Source organism: Castor canadensis, chromosome 5, assembly GCF_047511655.1.
Source record: "Castor canadensis chromosome 5, mCasCan1.hap1v2, whole genome shotgun sequence".
Taxonomy (NCBI): Eukaryota; Metazoa; Chordata; class Mammalia; order Rodentia; family Castoridae; genus Castor; species Castor canadensis.
In genome coordinates, this window is record NC_133390.1 from 160,338,364 (window position 1) to 160,357,838 (window position 19,475).

Sequence of the window (19,475 nt, forward strand, 5' to 3'; positions counted from 1 at the left end):
GACCGAGGGAGGACGGGCAGACCCAGGTCCAGCTGGCGGGGCACAGGGCGCCAGGGCTCCGGAGGCGCCTGGCAGCTCGGACCCGGGGCTCGGGGACCAGGTCGAGAACTCAGGGAGGAGCGACGCCCCCGCAAGCCGCGCCGCCCGCCCCCAGCAGGCTGGGCTGAGGCGCTCACTCACCTGAGGCGCCAGCAGTCAGCACAACAGCAACAGTGGCGGCGGCGGCAGCAGTAGAGGCGAGGGGCGGGAGAGGCGCTGCGAGAGCGCAGGCGCACTGGGGACACGAGACCGCGCATGCGCACCGCACCCGAGCGCCTCGGAAACTACCGTGGTGGTGGTCGGGCTGGGAGGGGTTGACGGCGCCATCTTGGATGTAGTCTTTCTTGCCGCGGAGTATTCTGGGAGGATAATCTCGGCCCTAGAGCTGCCAGGAAGGGGGCGTAGTGAGTGCTCACTCTGCACAGCCTCCTCCCCTTCCTCTGAGTTTCGTCTTTAGGAAGCCCCAAGGGTCTTAATAGGGCAGCCTCCTATCAAGACGCTGAAAGCCACATTCGAGATCACATGCACCAGCGCATGGCACCTGCGAGGAGCTCAGTGAAATTTTCAGAAATGAACACAATAACTTCAGAACTAGAATTACAACTCAGGGCTCCTGATTCACACTCATCCCTTCCCACAGTGATTGCACATATTAAGCATAACGACTCAAAAATTCAACACCAAATTTACATAACATAGTATCTTCCCCTACGGAGCTTATTTATTAATCTAAGTATTAATTGATCACTAAGTATCAATGATTATTCTCAGGGTAAATGTAACAAACAGCCAAACATCTTAAAGGACGGTGATAATACTGTAATTCATCAGACACAATTCCTGAACGAAATTTGGGTAGAGGAAAACAATTAAGCACAGCCCTTTATTATACAATTTATGTTTCTTCGTTAACATTTACTGAGTGCCAGGTTGGTTTTTAGCTCACCCTCCACTACCATCTATATGTCCTTGGTTAATTAGGTCTCTCCGCACCTGAGTGCCTCATCCATAGAGATAAATAAGAACTAAATGATGCTTGGACCTCGGTATTATTTTTCTATGTTCTATCGTATTTAGCTGTTAAGACACCAAACACACCTCTATTCTCAAGTTTGAACAAATATTTATTTAATAAACAAAATATGCAATATGATGTAATAAACTGAGGGAAGGTATAATCCCCCTGAAGAGGTGATTCTATCCCCACTTTACAGGTGAGGAAACTCAGTAAGACTCCCTCCATGCTTTACACTGTTTTCTCTCTGCCTCTGAAACAGTAGGCACTTAACACCATTCCTGACAAATGCTGGGATTCCTTGAGATTGATTGAAATGTCCCTATTTGCTCTATTCTGTTGAATTTCATCCATTCTCATCTTCAATAATTACACATAACTCTCAAATTTTCTCTCTAATCCAAGACTTTACTGCCCAGTTCTCCACCTGTGTGTATGAGACCGGCTGAATTGTCTACCTGTTATGTCTGATTGAACGGTCAGCGTTCCCATCTCACTTCCACCCACTTGTTTAAGCCATCAGCCTCAGCAGCAAACTGATACCACCATTCTAAGCCTTATAGCATCCTTGCAATATAAATTCCATCATTCTTCTAACCTTACAGATACAAGAAGTTAAATAACTTTTTCTCAGTCCCAGAAATGGTAGGGTGGGTTTTTAATACATAGTTTTCAGGCTTACTATGATCCAGACATTAAGAACAATGTAGGCCGTGCCCCTTCCCCATCCACTTAACATTAACCTAGACAAGTTGTGTCATTTCTTACCTCAACTACAGAGGGAGATTAACTGTTCTTGCAGATCCACACCTTGCTTGCTTTTACTACCCACAAAGCAACTAGAGTGACTTTTGAAAAATAAAGTTCTGGGACTGCAGTGCATCTCAGCGGCAGAACACTCACCTAGCATGTGCAAGGCCCTGGGTTTGATTTCCAGTACTATAAAAAAATAAAAGCAATCTAAGGGGCCAAGTGTAGTGGTGTATGTCTATAATCCCAGTTACTCAAAAGACAGAGATAGGAAGATCAAGGTTCAAGGCCAGCCAGGGCAAAACATTAGTGAGACCCCATCTCAATCAATCAAGCTGGTGTGGTGGTACACACCTGTCCTCTCAGGCAGGAAACATAAGTAGCAGGATCATGGTCAAGGCCAGCCAAGTCATAAAAATGAGACCTGATTTTGATGTATCCCAATGATTTCCAATGAGTAAACAATGCTCAATGCTCCTGGACCTAAAATCACCTAGAAAACCAGTCTCATGCTTTTATGGCCAGAACCTAATGTGATCCCTAAAATGTTTCATTAAACTTGGTCCTAGATGACTTTGGTTTGTTTCAAAACCTGGAAAACATCTTCACAAGATGAAGATTTCTGATCATGAAGGATATTTAAAACAATGGGCCACTGGTTCTGAAGATCATTTCAAAAAGAAAGTTTCAAGCATTTTATACATTTCTGGAAAAAGTATCTCTACAGTATCTTTTGGATTCATAAATTCCATCACTCAGTAAACATCAAAGTGCTCTGCAGTCAGTCAGCTATGCACATGGGCAATGAGACAGAACTTCCCAGCTCAGACTCTACACGGTCACCACATGCTGGGGCATTCTTCTCAGTGTTCTCCTCTGATCACCTCATGGCAGAAAGGCTGGGTAAGATCACTGACAAGATCCAGAGCACTGTGTGGAAGGGGGGCTCTGTAGGTGAAGTCTGAGCAGTTTTCTAGCAGGTGAAGAATCTGATTGTTGCATGCTTCTCTTCTCTGCAAAGAAGCCAAAAAATACATTTCAGTTAAATTCACATAAAATTTATTGGAAACTTAATGTATGGAAACTGAGCCAGATAGTGAAGGGCAATACAGTGACAAATATAGGGTCTCTATCCTCAGGGAGCTAGCTGTAGAAAAGCCAGGTACACTATATCCACATTACCATAAGAAAATGGAGGTGTGTATAGCAAATAATTTAGGACCAGAGGAGGTCAGGAAAAGCTATCAAGGAGTAATGTCAGTGTTACTTTGTGGATTCTTGAAAAGCAAAGAGGTTAAAAGCAGTGGGTATTTTTTGTCTTGGATTTACCACAACACAGTTCATGAGAGGTTTCTGTGGAATTTACATATCCAGAAACTCCCCCATCAACATACTTATTGTATGGGGGGAACAAATCGTGTAACAGAAGTATCACCCTCAGGACCATGTGCTTGGAAGGACAGTTTGCATCCCAAAGATTATCAGATGTAGAAGTGTGTCTCCTCAAGCACACTTACCAAGCTGTACTGACACCTTCTGGAGGCACTGGGTACTTTCATCCATAAAGGCTTGTAGCTGCTTCACTGATCCTTGCAGCTCATCCATCTGCAGACAGAAGACAGCCATGAGCTGCAGGGCTCCAGGGCCTCTTTGATGTTCCTCAAACCTGCTAGGCAGGTAGGCTGTCCAGGAGCTTTGAGCCTATTGCTCTTTCAGCCTAGAATGCTTATGCCAAACATTCTCTGTTGGCGCTTCCTGAACCACACTCCACTTTTTTCCAGCCTGCTCTATGCCCCAGGAGGCTGACTCCATGACCTCTATTAACAGAATGCCCTGGTTGGGTGAGGTCTGACAAGAGCCCTAGGAAGAAAGGGGGAGGAAGCTTACTGAGGCCAAGGTATTTATTACCCAGACTTGTTCCCAGAAAGGTCATGTTCAGCTAGCTGCATCCCTCAAGTGTTCTCTCAGAACAGCAACTATGTGACTCTTGCCCCAGATGTCACAGTAATGGCTCCTTCCTCCAGGCCATGGGATAATAAGAGCGCTGAGCAAACCCATAGTTACATCACTAGTCCCTGTAGTTCTTGTCACCTTTACACACAGCCCCTGAAAATAAAGCTTTGAAAATTCCTGAATTATCTTATTTCCAATGTCGTCTGTTTCCTATTGATACCTGGACTGATGTCCTCATGGCTTACCTCCTCATTCCTTCAAGATGCTGTAAAGTTGGCACCTGGCAGGACCTTCAAGAACTGCTCTATGGGGAGTAGGGGCAGGAGGAAGGGAGAGGTGGCCCAAACAATGTATACACATGAAAGTAAATGTAAAAACAATAAAAGAAAATATTAAAAAAAAAACAAATTGCTATACATAAAATAGCAACCTGTGGCCCTCTCTGTATTCTCTATACCCCTTACACTGCCTTTCCATGTTTTTCCCAAAGTGGAATTAAATATTCTTCTTACATACACTCTCCAGATATTTTAATTTCCAAAGATAAAGCTGTAGTGTGAAACTTGAACGTCCTCCACAAGCTCATATGCGAAAGGCTTGGTCAACCACTAGTGGCACTATTGGGAGGAGGTAGAACATTTAGGAAGTAAGTCACTGGGTGTGTGCCCCTAAAGGGGATTTTAGGACCCTGACCTCCTTTTCTTTCTTTTTGCTTCTCAGCCTCATGAGGGTAGCCACCATCATGTTCCACCATGACATACTGTGAGTGGCCTCAGGCCCAAAACAACATGACCAAACAACCATGAACTGAAACTTGTGAAAATATGAGCCAACCCAGGTGCCAATGGCTCACGCCTATAATCCTAGCTACTTGGGAAGCAGAGAGCAGGAGAGTTTGAAACCAGCATGGGCAAATAGTTCAAGAAACCCTATCTCAAAAAATACTCAACATAAAAAAAGGCTGGCGGAGTGGCTGAAGTGGCAGAGTTCCTGCCTAGCAAGAGTGAGGCCCTGAGTTCAAGCCCCAGGATCATCAAAAAAAGAAAATGTGAGCCAAAATAAAGCTTTCCTCATCAGTTGATTATGTTAGAACTCTGTCACAGCAACGGAAAGCTGACTAACAAAGATGACAAGATAGCAAAGCTACACAGCTCAACCAAATAAACCTGTAGCAACATACCACCAACTCCATACAATCAAAGACTTTGTTCTGGTTCTGCAATATTTTCTGGTAGTCAGGCTTTGTGTTAAGAACTTTGCTCTGGGAAGACCCAAGATATGTTGGATGATCCACTTTGACTTCTGAGATTTTAGTTTCAGTTGGTCCTCTAAAAACAAAACAAAACAAGAGCTTTCAAGGAATTTTATAATTTTTTTCTGGACAAGATGTAAAAGATTAGCTCTGGAAAGAAACTCTTACATGGCTGAATCAAAATTCTTCTATTTACCCTAGGGCTTTGCACTTACTTGAGCCATGTCTCCAGTCCATTTTGGTCTGGTTATTTTGGAGAAGGGTTCTTGCAAACTATTTGCTTTGGCTGGTCTTGAACCTATATCCTCCTCCCAATCTCAGCCTCCCAAGTAGCTTGTGAGGCACCAGTGCCCGGTTCCTTATGCTATAAGCTTTGACCTTCATATAGAGTATGTATGTGGCAAATAAAGTAACGGAAAACCATCACTGGATTAGAGTTTTTCATATCGTGTTTCTCAAAACTTTGCTACTGACAGAAAGCTTCTGTAATTAGGGGTTAGCTAACATTTTATAGTTGGTTTTCTAGCTAAGATTCGGTTGGGAAAAAAGCTTAAAAATACTGGCTGAGCCAGGTGTGGTAGTGCACAAATGTAATCCTAGTACTTGAGAGACTGAGGCAAAGCATCACAAGTTCAAGGCCAGGCTCTGCTACACCAAGTTCTAAGCCAGCTTACGTAGTGAGACTCTGCCTCAAAAAAACAAAATGAAGGGCTGGGGGAATGGGTCAAATGGTAGAGTAGGACTGCCCCCAAAAAATAAATAAATAAAAAGAAACAAAAAAATAAAGCAAAATACCAGCTTAGAGTTGGGCGTCATGGTGTATGCCTATAATCCTAGCACTCAAGAGCCTGAGGCAGGAAGATCATGAGTTCAAGGCCAGCTTGAGATGCCTAGTGAGACCCTGACTTAAAAAACAACAACAAAAAATGGCTCAGATGCTCAACTAAACCAAACTATCCAGTACTTTCCCACTTTCCTCTGCCTTCACAATCCAGGTAAAGATCTTCTCTTGCCTTATACACTCCTCCACCATTCTATTCTCTTCTATCTCCAGGGGTCTCTCTATACCTGCAGCTCAAAGGCCAGGTGCAAGGCACAATAAGCCTGCCTCTGTGAGGATGTGAAATGGCAGCCAAGGACACAGCAGACAGAGGTAGCTCTGTTCTTGGACTGAAAATAGTGATGCCAACTCTCTCTTCTTTCAAACTCACTCTCCATTTATGGTCCAAGTATTAAGATACGCTTTATAGTCTTAAGGAGTTGACTGAACTGTGAGAAAGGATTCATCATTCAATTTGTACTAACAGACCTGAAATAAACTCAAATTAAATTCCACAAGGTAAAAAGGTAACTTCTTTCCAGTTCAAGAACTAACCTGGACATCTCTTCTGGTAGTGCCTCCTTCTGGTAATGCAGCAAAAGCTGATCCCAAGTCTGACTTTCTAAAGAAAACCTACAGAATTGGAGGGTAAAATCCAGTTAGCTTTTGATCATCTATTCTGAATCACTTGAGGCAAAAATAAGAACATTAGCCATATGATCTGGTTACAAAATGTGAATAAAAAGGTCATTAAAGGATTAGAAGGTGGGAATGACTCAAAAAATACTAATTTAATCCAACAAAATACAAGTCTTAAAATGAAATTAGCATTCTATTCTCTAGATTCCATCCTATGAAACTGGCCATCAGTACACTCTGTTCACAGCCTATTAACTCCTAGTGCTGATATACTAATGCTGAGCATATGTTTACAAGACATTTTTCCCAGAGAGAAAACTTAAATTTCCCAACAAAGGTTCACTCATTTTCACTTACTTGGTTATATACTCCTTCATCTCAGCCACTGATGTTTCCAGAGGAAAATCTGATGCTTTTCTGAATATAGATGAAATGAATATGAGTCTTTCAAGATATACTTGCATTTAATATGTCTTACTTAATTTCAGTGGCAATAAAACATGTTTATAACTTTAGCTTTCAACAAGTATTTATTCTTGGACTCTATTGCACTTTTCTACTAAATAAAGGCTTTCTAAGTGATCTCTTTATGTTCCATTTCTTTTATCAATTCCAAGTCACACCATGGCCAGATTTGTCTTCCAAAAAATGTCCTTTAACTTTTTTTTCCTTGCATACAGATAAAAAGCCAAAACTCCTTAACATGGCACTTAGGGCTGCCTATGTTCTGGCTCCACCCAGCTCACCAACTTGGACTCCTACAGTGAAGCAACAGCCCAACTCAGCTGGATGATTAATTTTAGTAGAAAAGGAGGCACTGAAAATACCAAAATATCTCACATGTACTTGGGGCTCTACCTGGCAAAAACAAATTAGTAATGCCACAATTCCTGTTTTTCACCAAGGCCTATGACACAGCCTATACCATCTCTGGCTGAGATGTAGCAGCCGGTATTTAAATACAGTCCATTAAAGAGATGCAATGTTGTGCTAATAAATATTTCCTGATTAGAAAAGTCAATCCTAAGGACCTATGGAAAAGCAGACCTTCATGAAGTGCAAACAAAGCTCATGGTGTAAGACCAAATGTATGATTTGTTGCAGGACAGAGATAGGGGGTTGAGGATGACAGCCCTCCTCCTGAAGAACTACCAATTTAAGGGGTCGAAGTTTAAAATTTCCGCTAATATTCTTGCCTACCAAAGGCCAAAGAACATGAACTTCTCTCACCTAATAGGACTAGCAAAGATCTAAATAATGCTTTCCCCTCATCTTTCCATGGCTGTTCCTTCTTACCAAGTCTCAGTCCAAAGGCCAAATCATTAAGGATCTTCTCTGAACAATCTACCTCAAATTTCTCAAACCCCCCCCCAGTCACTGTCATATTTGCTGAATTCCTAGATTATCACTATCTGAAACTATAATTTCTGTATTTGACTGTTTCCTCTAGTACAATGTATAACAAGAGGGACATTGACTAATTTATTATTAGTACCTAAAAACAGCTTTGTACGTAAGATGTTGGAAATATGTTTATCAATCAGATAAACAACTATTTAATTATAATGAAGTCTTAATTCAGTCATAATTTAGAATAGAAGAGGAATTGTTCTTACTCTTTTGATTCTTCAAAACATTTTTGTAGAGTTCCATCACTTTCCAGTCTGTCTGTAAAACGCTTCAATTCTTCAGAAAGAGAAGATGCTAAGGAGAACAAATTTATGTTGTAAAATTAAAAATACAAATTTTCACAATGAACAGCTGGTTTCCCCATGACATTCTGGAATCCCATTCACCCAAAAGAGTGGTGTAGGTGTGCAGAAAGATTTATCTTCTTTCTCTAGTAAAGAACTTATAATTGGTTTTATACTTGACTAGTGAAAAAGGCAGTTAAAAAGGTATATCTACACCATTTTTTTAGTTAAAAAGGTATATCTACACCATTTTTTTAAGAGATGTGAACTGTTGGCACTGTAAGGGAAAACATTACAGAAGCCAGGCAATAGGCAAGAATGTAACAAATACTGAAAGCAAATGAAAAATTATGGGACTGAGGCTGGGGGCTTGGCTGAAATGGTAGAATGTCTGCTTAGCAAGCATTAGGTCCTGAATTCAAACTCCAGTACTGCAAAAAAAACAAATAAATGTATGTGGGGATCAGGTGAAAACATTCTCCAACAGGATTGAAAAAGTCCGCTATTATATTCAGGTGAAGAATGTAGGTGGGAACATTACGTTAATTAGCTATCAAAATAACCCATGCATACCTACTCTACAATGATGTGCACTTCTAACATAAACAATTTCAGCTGGCAAGAAAGCCTGAGTTCATAGTTTTTCTAGGTTATCTGACATGGATGATTTTGAGTATTACTATAGATAACTGTGTAGTTAACACTATTAGAACAGCTATTTCCTAGAAAGTTGAAAAACTGGTTCCTAGTTATGGAAACAGCCAAGATGCCCCACTACTGATGAATGGATGAAGAAAATGTGGTATTTATACACAATGGAATTTTATGCAGCCATGAAGAGAATGAAATGTTATCATTCGCAGGTAAATGGATGGAATTGGAGAACATCATTCTGAGCGAGGTTAGCCTGGCCCAAAAGACCAAAAATCGTATGTTCTCCCTCATAGGCGGACATTAGATCAAGGGCAAACACAAGGGGATTGGACTTTGATCACATGATAAAGCGAGAGCACACAAGGGAGGTATGGGGATAGGTAAGATACCTAAAAAACTAGATAGCATTTGTTGCCCTCAACGCAGAGAAACTAAAGCAGATACTTTAAAGCAACTGAGGCCAATAGGAGAAGGGGACCAGGAACTAGAGGAAAGGTTAGTTCAAGAAGAATTAACTTAGAAGGTAACACACACGCACAGGAAATCAATGTGAGTCAACTCCCTGTATAGCTATCCTTATCTCAACTAGCAAAAACCCTTATTCCTTCCTATTATTGCTCTCTCTCTTCAACAAAATTAGAAATAAGGGCAAAATAGTTTCTGCCGGGTAGCAGCAGGGGGAAGGGGGGAGAAATGACCCAAACATTGTATGCACATATGAATAAAATAAAAATTAAAAAAAAAAACTGGTTCCTAGGCGAGAATATTTATAACTTTTATCACAGTGAAATGCTAATTCTTTATTATATAAAGAGTTCCTATAAATTTATACAAAAGAGCAAATATCCCAGTTTTTAAGGCCAGGCTAGGCTACATAGTGAGTTCCAACCAGCCTGGGCTACAGAGTGAGACCCTGTTTCAAAAAAATAAATAAAAAAGAAAGAAGACACTACACAGAAAATAAAGTATAAATGACTCTAAAACAGCTTACCTTCCTCAAAAATAAAAGAAACACAGATTAAAACTATAAAATATCTTCTATCACCTATCAAATACTAAGAAAATGTTAAAGTTAGATAAAAACTGTTGGTAAGAATGAAAAAACAGGTAGTTGCACATATTGCTGGTGAGATAATAAACTGATACAATCTCTGAAGGCAATCTGGTAATTTCTATCATTTTATTTGACCTAGTTAGTTCTGATTTTGGAATTTATCTTAATTTTATTTGCAAATTAAAACTAAAAGTCTTGTGTAAAAAAAAAAGTGCTCACTACACTATTCATCATAATAGCAAAAACTAAAAAAAAAAAAAACAAAAAACCCTAACAGCCCATCAGTAAAAGAACCAGTTAAATCAAATATAGTTTATTTATATAAGGGAATATTATATGGCTACAAAAATGTCAAGGCAGCTCCATATATGTGATAAATTATTAGGTTAAGTCCAGCACAGTGGCTCACACCTATAATCAGAGCTACAAGAGAGATAGAGATGGAGAGGATCATGGTTTCAGGACAGCCCAGGCAAAAGGTACGAGACCCCACATGTCTGTCATCCCAGCTATAAGAAAAGTATAAATAAGGAGGATCGTGGTCCAGACAGGCCTGGGCATAAATGCAAGACCCTATCTCAAAAGTAACCAAAAGCAAAACAGGGCTGGGGTTGGGGCTAAAGTGGTAGAGTACCTACCCAGCAAGCATGAGGCCCTGAGCTCAAACCCCAATACCACCAATGAATGAATAAACAAACAATTGAAAATTAGTAGATAAAAAAAAAAAGCCAAGTTTAACCTGGGGGGGGTAATAGCTCAGTGGTAGGTAAAATGCTTACTTGGTGTGCATTAAGCCCCTGGGCTTGATCCCCAGCACCCAGAAAAGCCAGAGTATAGAAGAACACAGAGTATCTCCTCATAATTCTAATGAGCATTTGGAAAAGCAGTATCTCTGCAAGGATGCACAAGGGACTGGTGGCCATAGTTGCTGAGATGAAGGGTTGGGGTAGAAGGATTACTTTTCACTTTCTCCTGAACTTCACAATCATATATACTTTTTTTTAAATCACCCTCACATTGTTATTATTATCCAATTAAAAAAAAAAAAGTCTGGTTTTATGATGCAGCAGCTCCTATAAATGGGGATCCTGCAAATGAGGCTTTGGCTGACCACAAGAGGGGTACAAGCCAGGGTCAAAGTACACTTGTCTATTCTTAGTAACTTACCTTTCTCTCTAAAACTTTCAAGATTGAAGCCCTTGGTGTCCTTTAGGAAAGGTTCAAGTTTCTGAACAGAGAACTAAATAAAGAAACATTTTCAGTACACCAACCAAAATTTTCCAGGTCAGTCCCAGTTCACCTAACTTATGCTGTTTACTGAACGTAAAACTAAACATGATTTAATTTTTTCACCTAAGACTTTTCACCTAAACAAATAAATAGATGAGGAAAAACTCTTGGTTACTCTATCCATTTTGATTTTTAACTCAGGAAAAAAAAATGGTCATTTAATTCACATAAATTACTTATCTAAACTGCTATAAGCACCATGAGCCGTGAAACAGTCTGACTTAAAAAAAACTATGTAACATACATATATCATATATTGGTTTAGCATATGATGGTTTACCATCACTTGCTGTCCATGCGCAGAAGATGCTCTACTGGGGAAATCTGTTAGCTGTTCAGTTAGCAACAGCAGTCACTCTGAGATTAGTAGAAAGCCTAGTCCAAAGAGAACTCAGCTGCTGGGATTAAATATGACTTTTAAATGAATCATGTGCTGGAGGTGTGGCTCAAGCGGTAGAGCAACTGCCTAGCAAACTTGAGGTCCTGAGTTCAACCCCAGTATCACCACCCCCCAAAAAAAACCCCTCATCTTTTAATCAGTTCATCACATAGCATTAGTATCTCTTTGAAGTTGTCAAAGTAACAGTAAGCAACAACAAGGAAAGCATTTCCCAGTCCCAACAACCTCACCTGGAAACTGGAAAACAGGAGAGCACCAAGCCGTTTGCTTTCTGCTAAATTGACACCGATGGACTTGCTGAGCTCTGACATAAAACATCACATTTAAGAAACTGCAAACTTACACAGTTAACCAAGCAACAAAACTGAAAAACTTCCTCCCCCTTGATGTACTCAATCCAGCTTAAGCAAGAAGCAGCATTCTCTGATTAAAAAGAGAATCTGAATTTTTCTGGATCACTGGGGAATGAAGTTAACCTTTTTGTGCATCCAAACTTTTAAAAATGTTATTAGAATCCTTTTATGCATTGCATTAAAATCTTGTTTAAACAAGGTAGACAAAAAATAATTTAGCTTTCTGTGATTTGTATTCATCATTTGAAGAAAGGGGATGAGAACATTTGAGCAGACACTGCAATGTGCTTTAAATACACTGTCTGAAGAGTCTTCTTACAAATTCTATGAGCTCCATTTTACAGATAGGGAATCTAAAGCTAAGAGGGGAAATTATTTGAGGCCAGAGACTAAAGGCACCATGATGTCAGCCCAAGTTTGTCACCCAGAACTATTTTTCTCACTAGTAACATGCTGCCTCTCTGTAATGACCTAATGCATATTAATAGGTAAAGCCTGTTGAACACTTGTTGCATAAAAGGCATTTTCTTCAATGCTATACACACCTCATAAAATTTTGAGGCAAGAATCTTATCAGTTCTATTTTGACAACCAAAAGGCAGAAGGCTGGGTAACGTAACTTGCTCAAGGTCACACGGTGAATAATGAGAATGAATTGAGTGGGCATTTTATATACTTTTCCCACTGAATCCTCAAGTGGCTATAAGATGGAGATATTATTTTTTCAATTATGTCCCTCTACAAGCAACTATTACATAGCAAAGGAAGTTTGTTTTGAAAAGTATGAGAGCTACACGTCTTTTTGCCCTCCAGCTTCACTTCAGCTGGCTACTGTGTTTTTAAAGTACTCTTGTCTCTTAATTCTTACTGCTGTTAGTCAAGAAAAACAGGACTCTTCCTGCCTATAACCAAGGAAACCTGGCAGGAGACCAGAATAACTAGAAAACAAGCAATTTTACTACACTGGTGATTTCCTGTTAAGTCTAAATGCTCTGGAATAGAGAGGAAGGTAGGGCTAATCTCAGGGAGGTTACTAATGCTTTCGTGGCACATCTAGGAAGTCAAGCACATAAGCACTGTGGCAGCAATTTTCTGATGTGCTAATGACTGCTTTTACTCAGATTTCCTTCTGCACATTAGACCACCTGGAAGTGCAATGAGCCCTTGAAAGTAACCACAACAATTAACATTTAAGGGCTTACTTATTACATTATCTATTGATTCATTTGGTCCTCCCACAACCTGAGAGATAGGCATTACTTCACCCCTCAGTTTACTGAGAACCTTAAGGCAAAGGAGTTTAAACTTAAGATTGCACTAGATTTTCCACCTCACATCCTGCACTTTGATGCTGAGAGAAAGTTAACCATTGTAAATTTGCAGAGAAAAAATTACACAAATCACATTCAGATATGGCATCCTTAAAAACTATGACATCATTCTAATTTTTTTTTTCTTTATGGTGTCAAGGATTGGACCTAGAGCCTCACTCATGGTAAATGTGCACTCAGCTATACCCTAGACCCACTTTAGATATTTTTATGTGCATCTACTCTCTGAGTCATTTCTAGTTAGAAAAATCTAAACTCAAACATCAACCCATCTACCTCTGTTCCATTTTAGGATCTGAGGTAGAAATCCACAGGGAGGATTCTTTAAATATCTATCATTCTAGCTAGGGTTGAGTGTTGAACAATTAGCAATCAGAATGTCTGATATAATGTAAATAGCAGTAATACTGAACACTTACTAAGTGTGTGACATCAGTACTTACAGATGCAGAACATGCCCACATGGTAGGTAGAATTACCTCCAATTTATAGAAGAGGAAACTGAGGCTCAGAGAGGTGATTTGTTCAAAGTAACACACCTAAAAAGTAGCAAGTCACATCTATTGCACTATAATTTGGGTCCTTCCTCTCTGCCTCTCATTTGAGCTGTAATCTCTCTGTCTTATGCACACAGCATCCCACCTGTGATGCCCTGATGAAAGGGAGGCAGTGACTTCCGTCGGTTTATTTCTTTCATACTTGCTCGCCGCCATGACTGCCTCCTGTCTTGATGACGGACAAATTGTTCTTGAGGGGACAAATGAAAGGACCTCAACTGAAGTCCTTCCTGGTGGCTGACACCACAACTTTCTCCCTTTTCCGGGCTAGAGTCAAGGTGACTTCTTTCCTTTGAAATGCTTTGAGTCATTGCCAGAGAGGTAGGTGATTTAGCAAACACTTCCACACAACTGAGACTTGATTGCAATTGATGATCACGAGTCTTGGCCGTCACTGCTTCCTCTTCTAGTATTTGTTATGGAAAAGTCAAAATACAAAATCAAACTACCACAGCTAATTATCTGAGCAAAAAGGTGGAAAAGAAAATGTATGCCCCCACGAGGTGACATATACCTGTAGTCCCAGCTACTCAGGAGCCCGAAGCAACAGGACTAATTGAGCCCAGGAGTTTGGGACCAGTCTGAGTCCAAGACCAAAAGAAAGGAAAGAAGGAAGAAAATGTATGTCCCCAGATCATAGACACACCAAGGAATCATTTCTTCAAATACACGAATATAGGATTCCAAATCAACTAGGAGCCAGGAAAAATTTTTGCTATAGCTCAGAAGCCTGAACCCAAGGCAAAGGTACAAAATCTCACTTTAATGCTTACCTTCTGAGATCTCTGATCTGCTCACAGAAGTCATTGTGGGTGGAGAACTGAAAACAGGAAAATGAGGTGATCTGCAATTCCTATTTCAGCTCCAGTCTCACTGAGGTTTTCCTGCCCTGGAATAGGCCTTTGCTTTCCAGCCTCCCTGAGCCACATTCACCCACCTACTCCACAGAGAATTACCAACAGGACCATTGCCCCCTTTTCTGAATTTCTACAGAACTTATTGCTAGAAACAGTCACATCTCCCTTAACACATGCCCTAACTTATTTCCCAGTTACTTTGTGTCTAACTTGTCTCTAGTTTTCTAGTTCAGCCAATGGCATTAGGACTACTTGGTCTTCTAAACTAGAAAAACCACCTCATCCTCTACACTTCTTAGCTCTCCAGATCCAAAGTACTCTCTGTCCTACCAAGTCTCTCCAAGTCCTTCATTCATTCCCATGTCACTAGTTTAGTTCATGTGTCATCATTTCTATCCTCTCCCGGCTCCACTGCCTATCAGCCTCTCCACTGGTTTTTCTACATCCAACACTGCTCCAGCACAATCTAGTCTTTACTCAGCTGCAGAAATTTCCCCAAAGTATTTCCCAAATTTCCCCATAAGCTAGTCCCAGCCTAACCATTTAGGCCCTCTCCTGCCACTCCATTCCCTGTACTACTTTTGAATCTTTGCAAGCGTTTGTCCTTCTATCCATAAAACATCCATCCTTCCCAAGGTAGTGTAAACATGAAGCCACTTCTCTGTCAGATCTAGTGGCCACACCCCTTGGTCTCTAGTACTGGCTTTACTACCCGTTTACAAGTCTGTCTCCCCAGCCAGACTACACTTAAATTCCCAATGTCTAACACAGCCACTAACTGACTTGAGATCTTTTCATCTTCCATGCTGCCTCTCCCTTCCAGCAGACATCTGCAGGTGGAGGTGCTCAGTATAAGGAAACGAATAGATGCTGGCAGTCCATATGGAAAAGGTGACAGGGCAAAGAAGGGCCATACAAGGACCTAAACCCCCCCAGTCTTTATGATGTACTAAATACACTCAAGTTTGGCTAGTAACAGCACAAACTGTCGTTTAAGTGCCCTGTGCCAGGTAAGCACTTTACTTACATCCTCTTCACTTTCAATCCTTTCCACGACGCTAGGCCCTATCACACACTCTATCCCAGAGGGCGAAACACCTGACCCAAGCTCTTTTGGTGGCAGGCTGTGACCCCGGCCCTCCTCCCCGTCCCCAGCCACTTTCAGGGGGTCTAGGCCGCCAGCTCTCCCAGCAGGGGGACGCGGCCCGCCAAGTTTCCTCCCACCCAGAGGGTCGCTGCGCCCCGGAGACCCCAGTGCCCGCCGTCCGACGCAGGAGCGCTGAGTTGGGCCGGACCCAGAAACTGATCAAGGGGTGAGCGGGACACATCCGGGAAGAGATCTGCGACTTCCGGACCTCAGAGCGACTCCCGTCCATCTCCGGAGCCTCCGTTCCTGAAACACAAGACCACAGGTCACTCTGTCCGCGGCCCTAGATCACCTCTGCATCCCCTGCGCCACAGCCACGGCTCCTCTAGCGTCTAAGTAAGGTGCGCCGTCTGCGATCTACGTCACCGCAGCCACTTCCGAAATTCCCGCCAACCAACAGCGCATGCGCGGCCGTCGACCTCTCGGGGGCGCGCACACTCTACATGCCACAGGCGAGGCGCATGCGCACACCAGTGTTCAACGTTCTTGCCGGCTCCGCCCCCTAAATCCTAGTCTATGCTTCCAGCTCCTGACAGCCATCTGCCCAGGCACGCTCGACCCGAAATGTCCCCTGCTGGAGGCGCCAATCTTTGGTGTTCTTTTGCGCTAAATGAGCCCAAAAGTTTACCTATGATGTGAAAACAGAGGCCCAGAGAAATACTTGAAGGTGTCTGATGCCCTGGCCTTTTCCGTCCTCTCTTTAACTCCTTAACTCCAAAAGTGTGGACCTGACTCTCCAAGGCTGAGCTGGAGCTCTGAGCTCGGTTTGCCCCAGCCCATCCTTTCCTGCTCTAGGGCTCCTTCCGCAGGCCCTTCAGTTTATAGCAAAGTTCAAGAAATCTCTTCCAGCCCCAACATAGGCAACACACCCCAACCACTTGCTGCTCCTCTGCCCATCCAGTGCTTTCTCTTGCTTCTGCTCAAACTCTTCTTTATTCAAGCTGTGCCCTTTGCCTGGGAAGACTTTCCCTGCTCGTCCTAGCAAATTTCCCCAATTTTTAGCCTCATCTAAAGAACCACCTCTCTGAGAATCCTGTCTGTGGCCCCATCCTGGAGCTAGATGTTCCTTTTGTGCTTCCAGCCCAGGAGCCCAATCAGCCTCCTCCACTCTCCCTTGCCGACCTAGGAGAACCTACAAAGCAGGCTTCTTCCTCAAAACCCAGTCTAGTGCCATCAAAATGTCCCCTTGCATGAGTGCAGTTCTTTCAGATCTGAAACCTGCAAATGTTGAGCAGTCCACAAAGTCCAAAAGAGGAACTGGAGAAAGGCAGCTGGAGCATGACTGGGGTCATCCTTCTGTTGAGGGAACCAGCATCACTCAAAACCCAGGGAGCTTTCCAGAGAGCATGAACCTCAGTATCACATGCTGAGCTTGTGACACATGGTGTTGTATTTTTGTCCCTGAAGTAAACTGAGTTCTTGACATTGTCACAGCAAAGAATTAAAGGACAGTCTAGTTAGATGAGTTTATAAAAAGCTTTATTTCACAAAACAGAAAAGCAGGAAACAGCCCATCTCAATAGGCTAGAGATGTGGGCACAGGAGAAGCACCAAGTCCTTTGTGTAGGCATTTTTATAACGCTCAAGTCAGCCTAGGGAACTATAGGTCCTTATCTCTGTGTAGGCTTCCTCATTTTGACCATCTGGCATGTTAACCATTTTCTGTTTCAGTTCTCTTCTAATTGCATCTGATGTTTTGGAACTGATAAATTTTGGGATTCCCATTGACAAAGTCTCCTTAAATTGACATAGATGATACATGTTTGAGAATCTTTCTTTTAGAAGATAATTTATTTAGGGCAGAAAGCCCATCATTAAGAGATATTTATTTTCCTTTAACATGGTCTCCTTTTAGTCCAAGAATGAGTTTTACTAGATGTTTTCTTGAGATATTCACTCAGAGCATGCTTACCCAGAACTCTGGGCAAATCATTAGTGCAAGGTTAAGAGCATGGCCAGCTGCTATTGCCTAATGGGGAGTGAGAGACTTCCTTCAAGTTACTTATTAACAGTATTTATTTTTAGCTCCTGGCTCTTGGTTCCCATGCCTTAATGTCCCTAATTTAGTCTGCTTCACTTCCATCACAGTTGTAGTCCTTGGAAAAGTTTTCTGGTGAAAGGCAGAAATCTGCTTTCCTGAAATTTCCACACGGCCATTCCAGCAAAACAAAGATTTGCTCTGGGGCTGAGTACCCAGTTCAACAATTCATTTGTGAATATCCTAAGAACAGAACGCCCAAACCAGAGCTGGCCATGCTAAGGAACACTGAGAACATTGCTTCATGGAATCCAGACCCAATAAACCTCTAACCATGTCCTGTTCATGCTTTGAGTTCTTCCATGGCTTCTTCCTGTCCACAGGAGGTATAAAAAACCCCTTCCCTGTAAGGCAGTGTGCTCTCATGCAGTGCTCTTTCATCATTCCCCATTCTACTGACATCAGATTTCTTTCATTTCTCTAGCTCTGCTCTGCTCTCTTTGCCCCAGGCTTCCACATATTCGTCCTCCTGCATCATCTCCTCTGTCTCCTGCCTATAATCCACTACCATCCCCTTCATTTGGTCAACATCTCAACCTTAGGTGTCAGTTCAGATGTCCCTTCCTCTGTGAAGACTTTCCTCATTCCTGAGACTTCCTCCTGCCATTTGATATTCCATTTTTTGGGCCATCTATTGTATCCTAAATGCCTGTAAAGGCCTGGATACTGTTAGCTCCATTTAGAAAAAAATATCTTCCAAGATAGCCCCCAACATCCCTGTTTTTGAGTGTTCTTATGCCTTTGTAATTCTCTCCTACATTGGAAAGGAGTGTTAGTAAAACCAATAAGACATTGTAGAAATGACAGTGTGTGACTTTTATGGCTTAGCCATAAAAGATGTTGTGATTTCCACCCTGCTTTCTCACAAGCACTTGCTCTGTGGGAAGCTAACCACCATGTCATAAGAACACACAGACAGCTTTCTGGGGAGGTCCACATTTGGAGGAACTGAGGCCTCTTGCCAACAGCCAGCACTAACTTGCCCAGTATGTGACTGGCCACCTTGCAAATGGGTCTGCTAGTCCAAGTCATGCATTCAAATAACCACAGTGTAGCAGGGAGGAAGATCAGAAGAAAACAAATTAGGCCTGAGTTCTGATAAGGTAGCAGGGTGGAAGGGATGGCATAGCAGGAGATAAAACCTAAGGAATTCAAAGGTGAAGAAGGTCACTTAGCACTAGGGTGAAGTAGCCTATAGAATTGCATGGAACCATATATGGGTTAAACCTTGTTTTTTCATTCTATTGCCTCTGTAACCTGCTTGGAATGGCATATAAGGTGGGACCCCTTTGTTCTGGGAGCTCAGCCTTTGGACACAAGTTCTGTGGGTCTGTGCTGACACAATAAACATTGATTCCTGCTAAACTGCCTCAGTGTCCCATATCTCAGCTAGCAACCTCCTGCAACATTTCTTGGGGGCTCATTGTCCAGGATTGTGGAGATACGGTGAGTTATCACCTCCCTTGTCACGGGGGTGTGTGTCTCCTCCCCACCCTTCCACCAGGAGGAGAATCCCACCAGGCGCCAACGGACACCTTGATCCAGAGGGGGATTCATCTTCAAGGGGAGTTGGGGGGAGGGCCTCAGATGCACAATGAACCCAGTGAGGTGCAGGATCCAGTGAGGGGAGGG

The 19,475-nt window shown here is 42.2% G+C and overlaps 2 protein-coding genes across 12 annotated transcripts in view; both read right to left on the reverse strand.

Annotated features, from left to right (window-relative positions):
- Window positions 1-323, reverse strand: part of LOC109693737 (protein NDRG3) — a 69,699-nt gene extending 69,376 nt beyond the window's left edge. The window contains exon 1 of one of the 3 annotated variants that reach the window (XM_074074709.1): window positions 181-323. The gene's annotated coding sequence lies outside the window, so the exon portion shown is untranslated. The remainder of the gene's footprint in view (window positions 1-180) is intronic. The other 2 variants (XM_074074706.1, XM_074074708.1) reach the window with 2 other exon arrangements.
- Window positions 324-1,142: 819 nt separating this feature from the next.
- Window positions 1,143-16,238, reverse strand: Dsn1 (DSN1 component of MIS12 kinetochore complex). 9 transcript variants are annotated; one of them, XM_074074711.1, is made up of 12 exons: window positions 16,014-16,213; window positions 14,575-14,621; window positions 14,316-14,382; window positions 13,887-14,207; window positions 11,791-11,864; window positions 11,038-11,110; window positions 8,085-8,172; window positions 6,826-6,885; window positions 6,385-6,462; window positions 4,938-5,085; window positions 3,322-3,409; window positions 1,143-2,817 (listed from the first exon to the last, which is right to left on the reverse strand). In XM_074074711.1, the coding sequence occupies exons 4-12, from the start codon at window positions 14,110-14,112 to the stop codon at window positions 2,714-2,716; spliced, it is 939 nt and encodes a 312-aa protein (XP_073930812.1). In that variant the 5' UTR covers window positions 14,113-14,207; window positions 14,316-14,382; window positions 14,575-14,621; window positions 16,014-16,213; the 3' UTR covers window positions 1,143-2,713. The 9 variants fall into 9 exon arrangements, 8 of the variants coding, with proteins under 8 accessions (XP_073930812.1, XP_073930813.1, XP_020030860.2 ...); XM_074074712.1 differs by having other exon boundaries at window positions 16,098-16,202; XM_020175271.2 differs by lacking the exon at window positions 14,316-14,382 and having other exon boundaries at window positions 16,098-16,238.
- Window positions 16,239-19,475: the final 3,237 nt, after the last annotated feature.

Bases quoted from the DNA above. Each gene is read 5' to 3' on its own strand.
- Dsn1 (XM_020175271.2), bottom strand. The intron at 11,865-13,886 runs GTGGGATGCTGT...GTTTTATGTCAG, and splicing joins CTTTCATCAGGGCATCACAG to AGCTCAGCAAGTCCATCGGT. The intron at 8,173-11,037 runs GTAAGTTACTAA...TGTTCTCCTTAG, and splicing joins TGAAAGTTTTAGAGAGAAAG to CATCTTCTCTTTCTGAAGAA.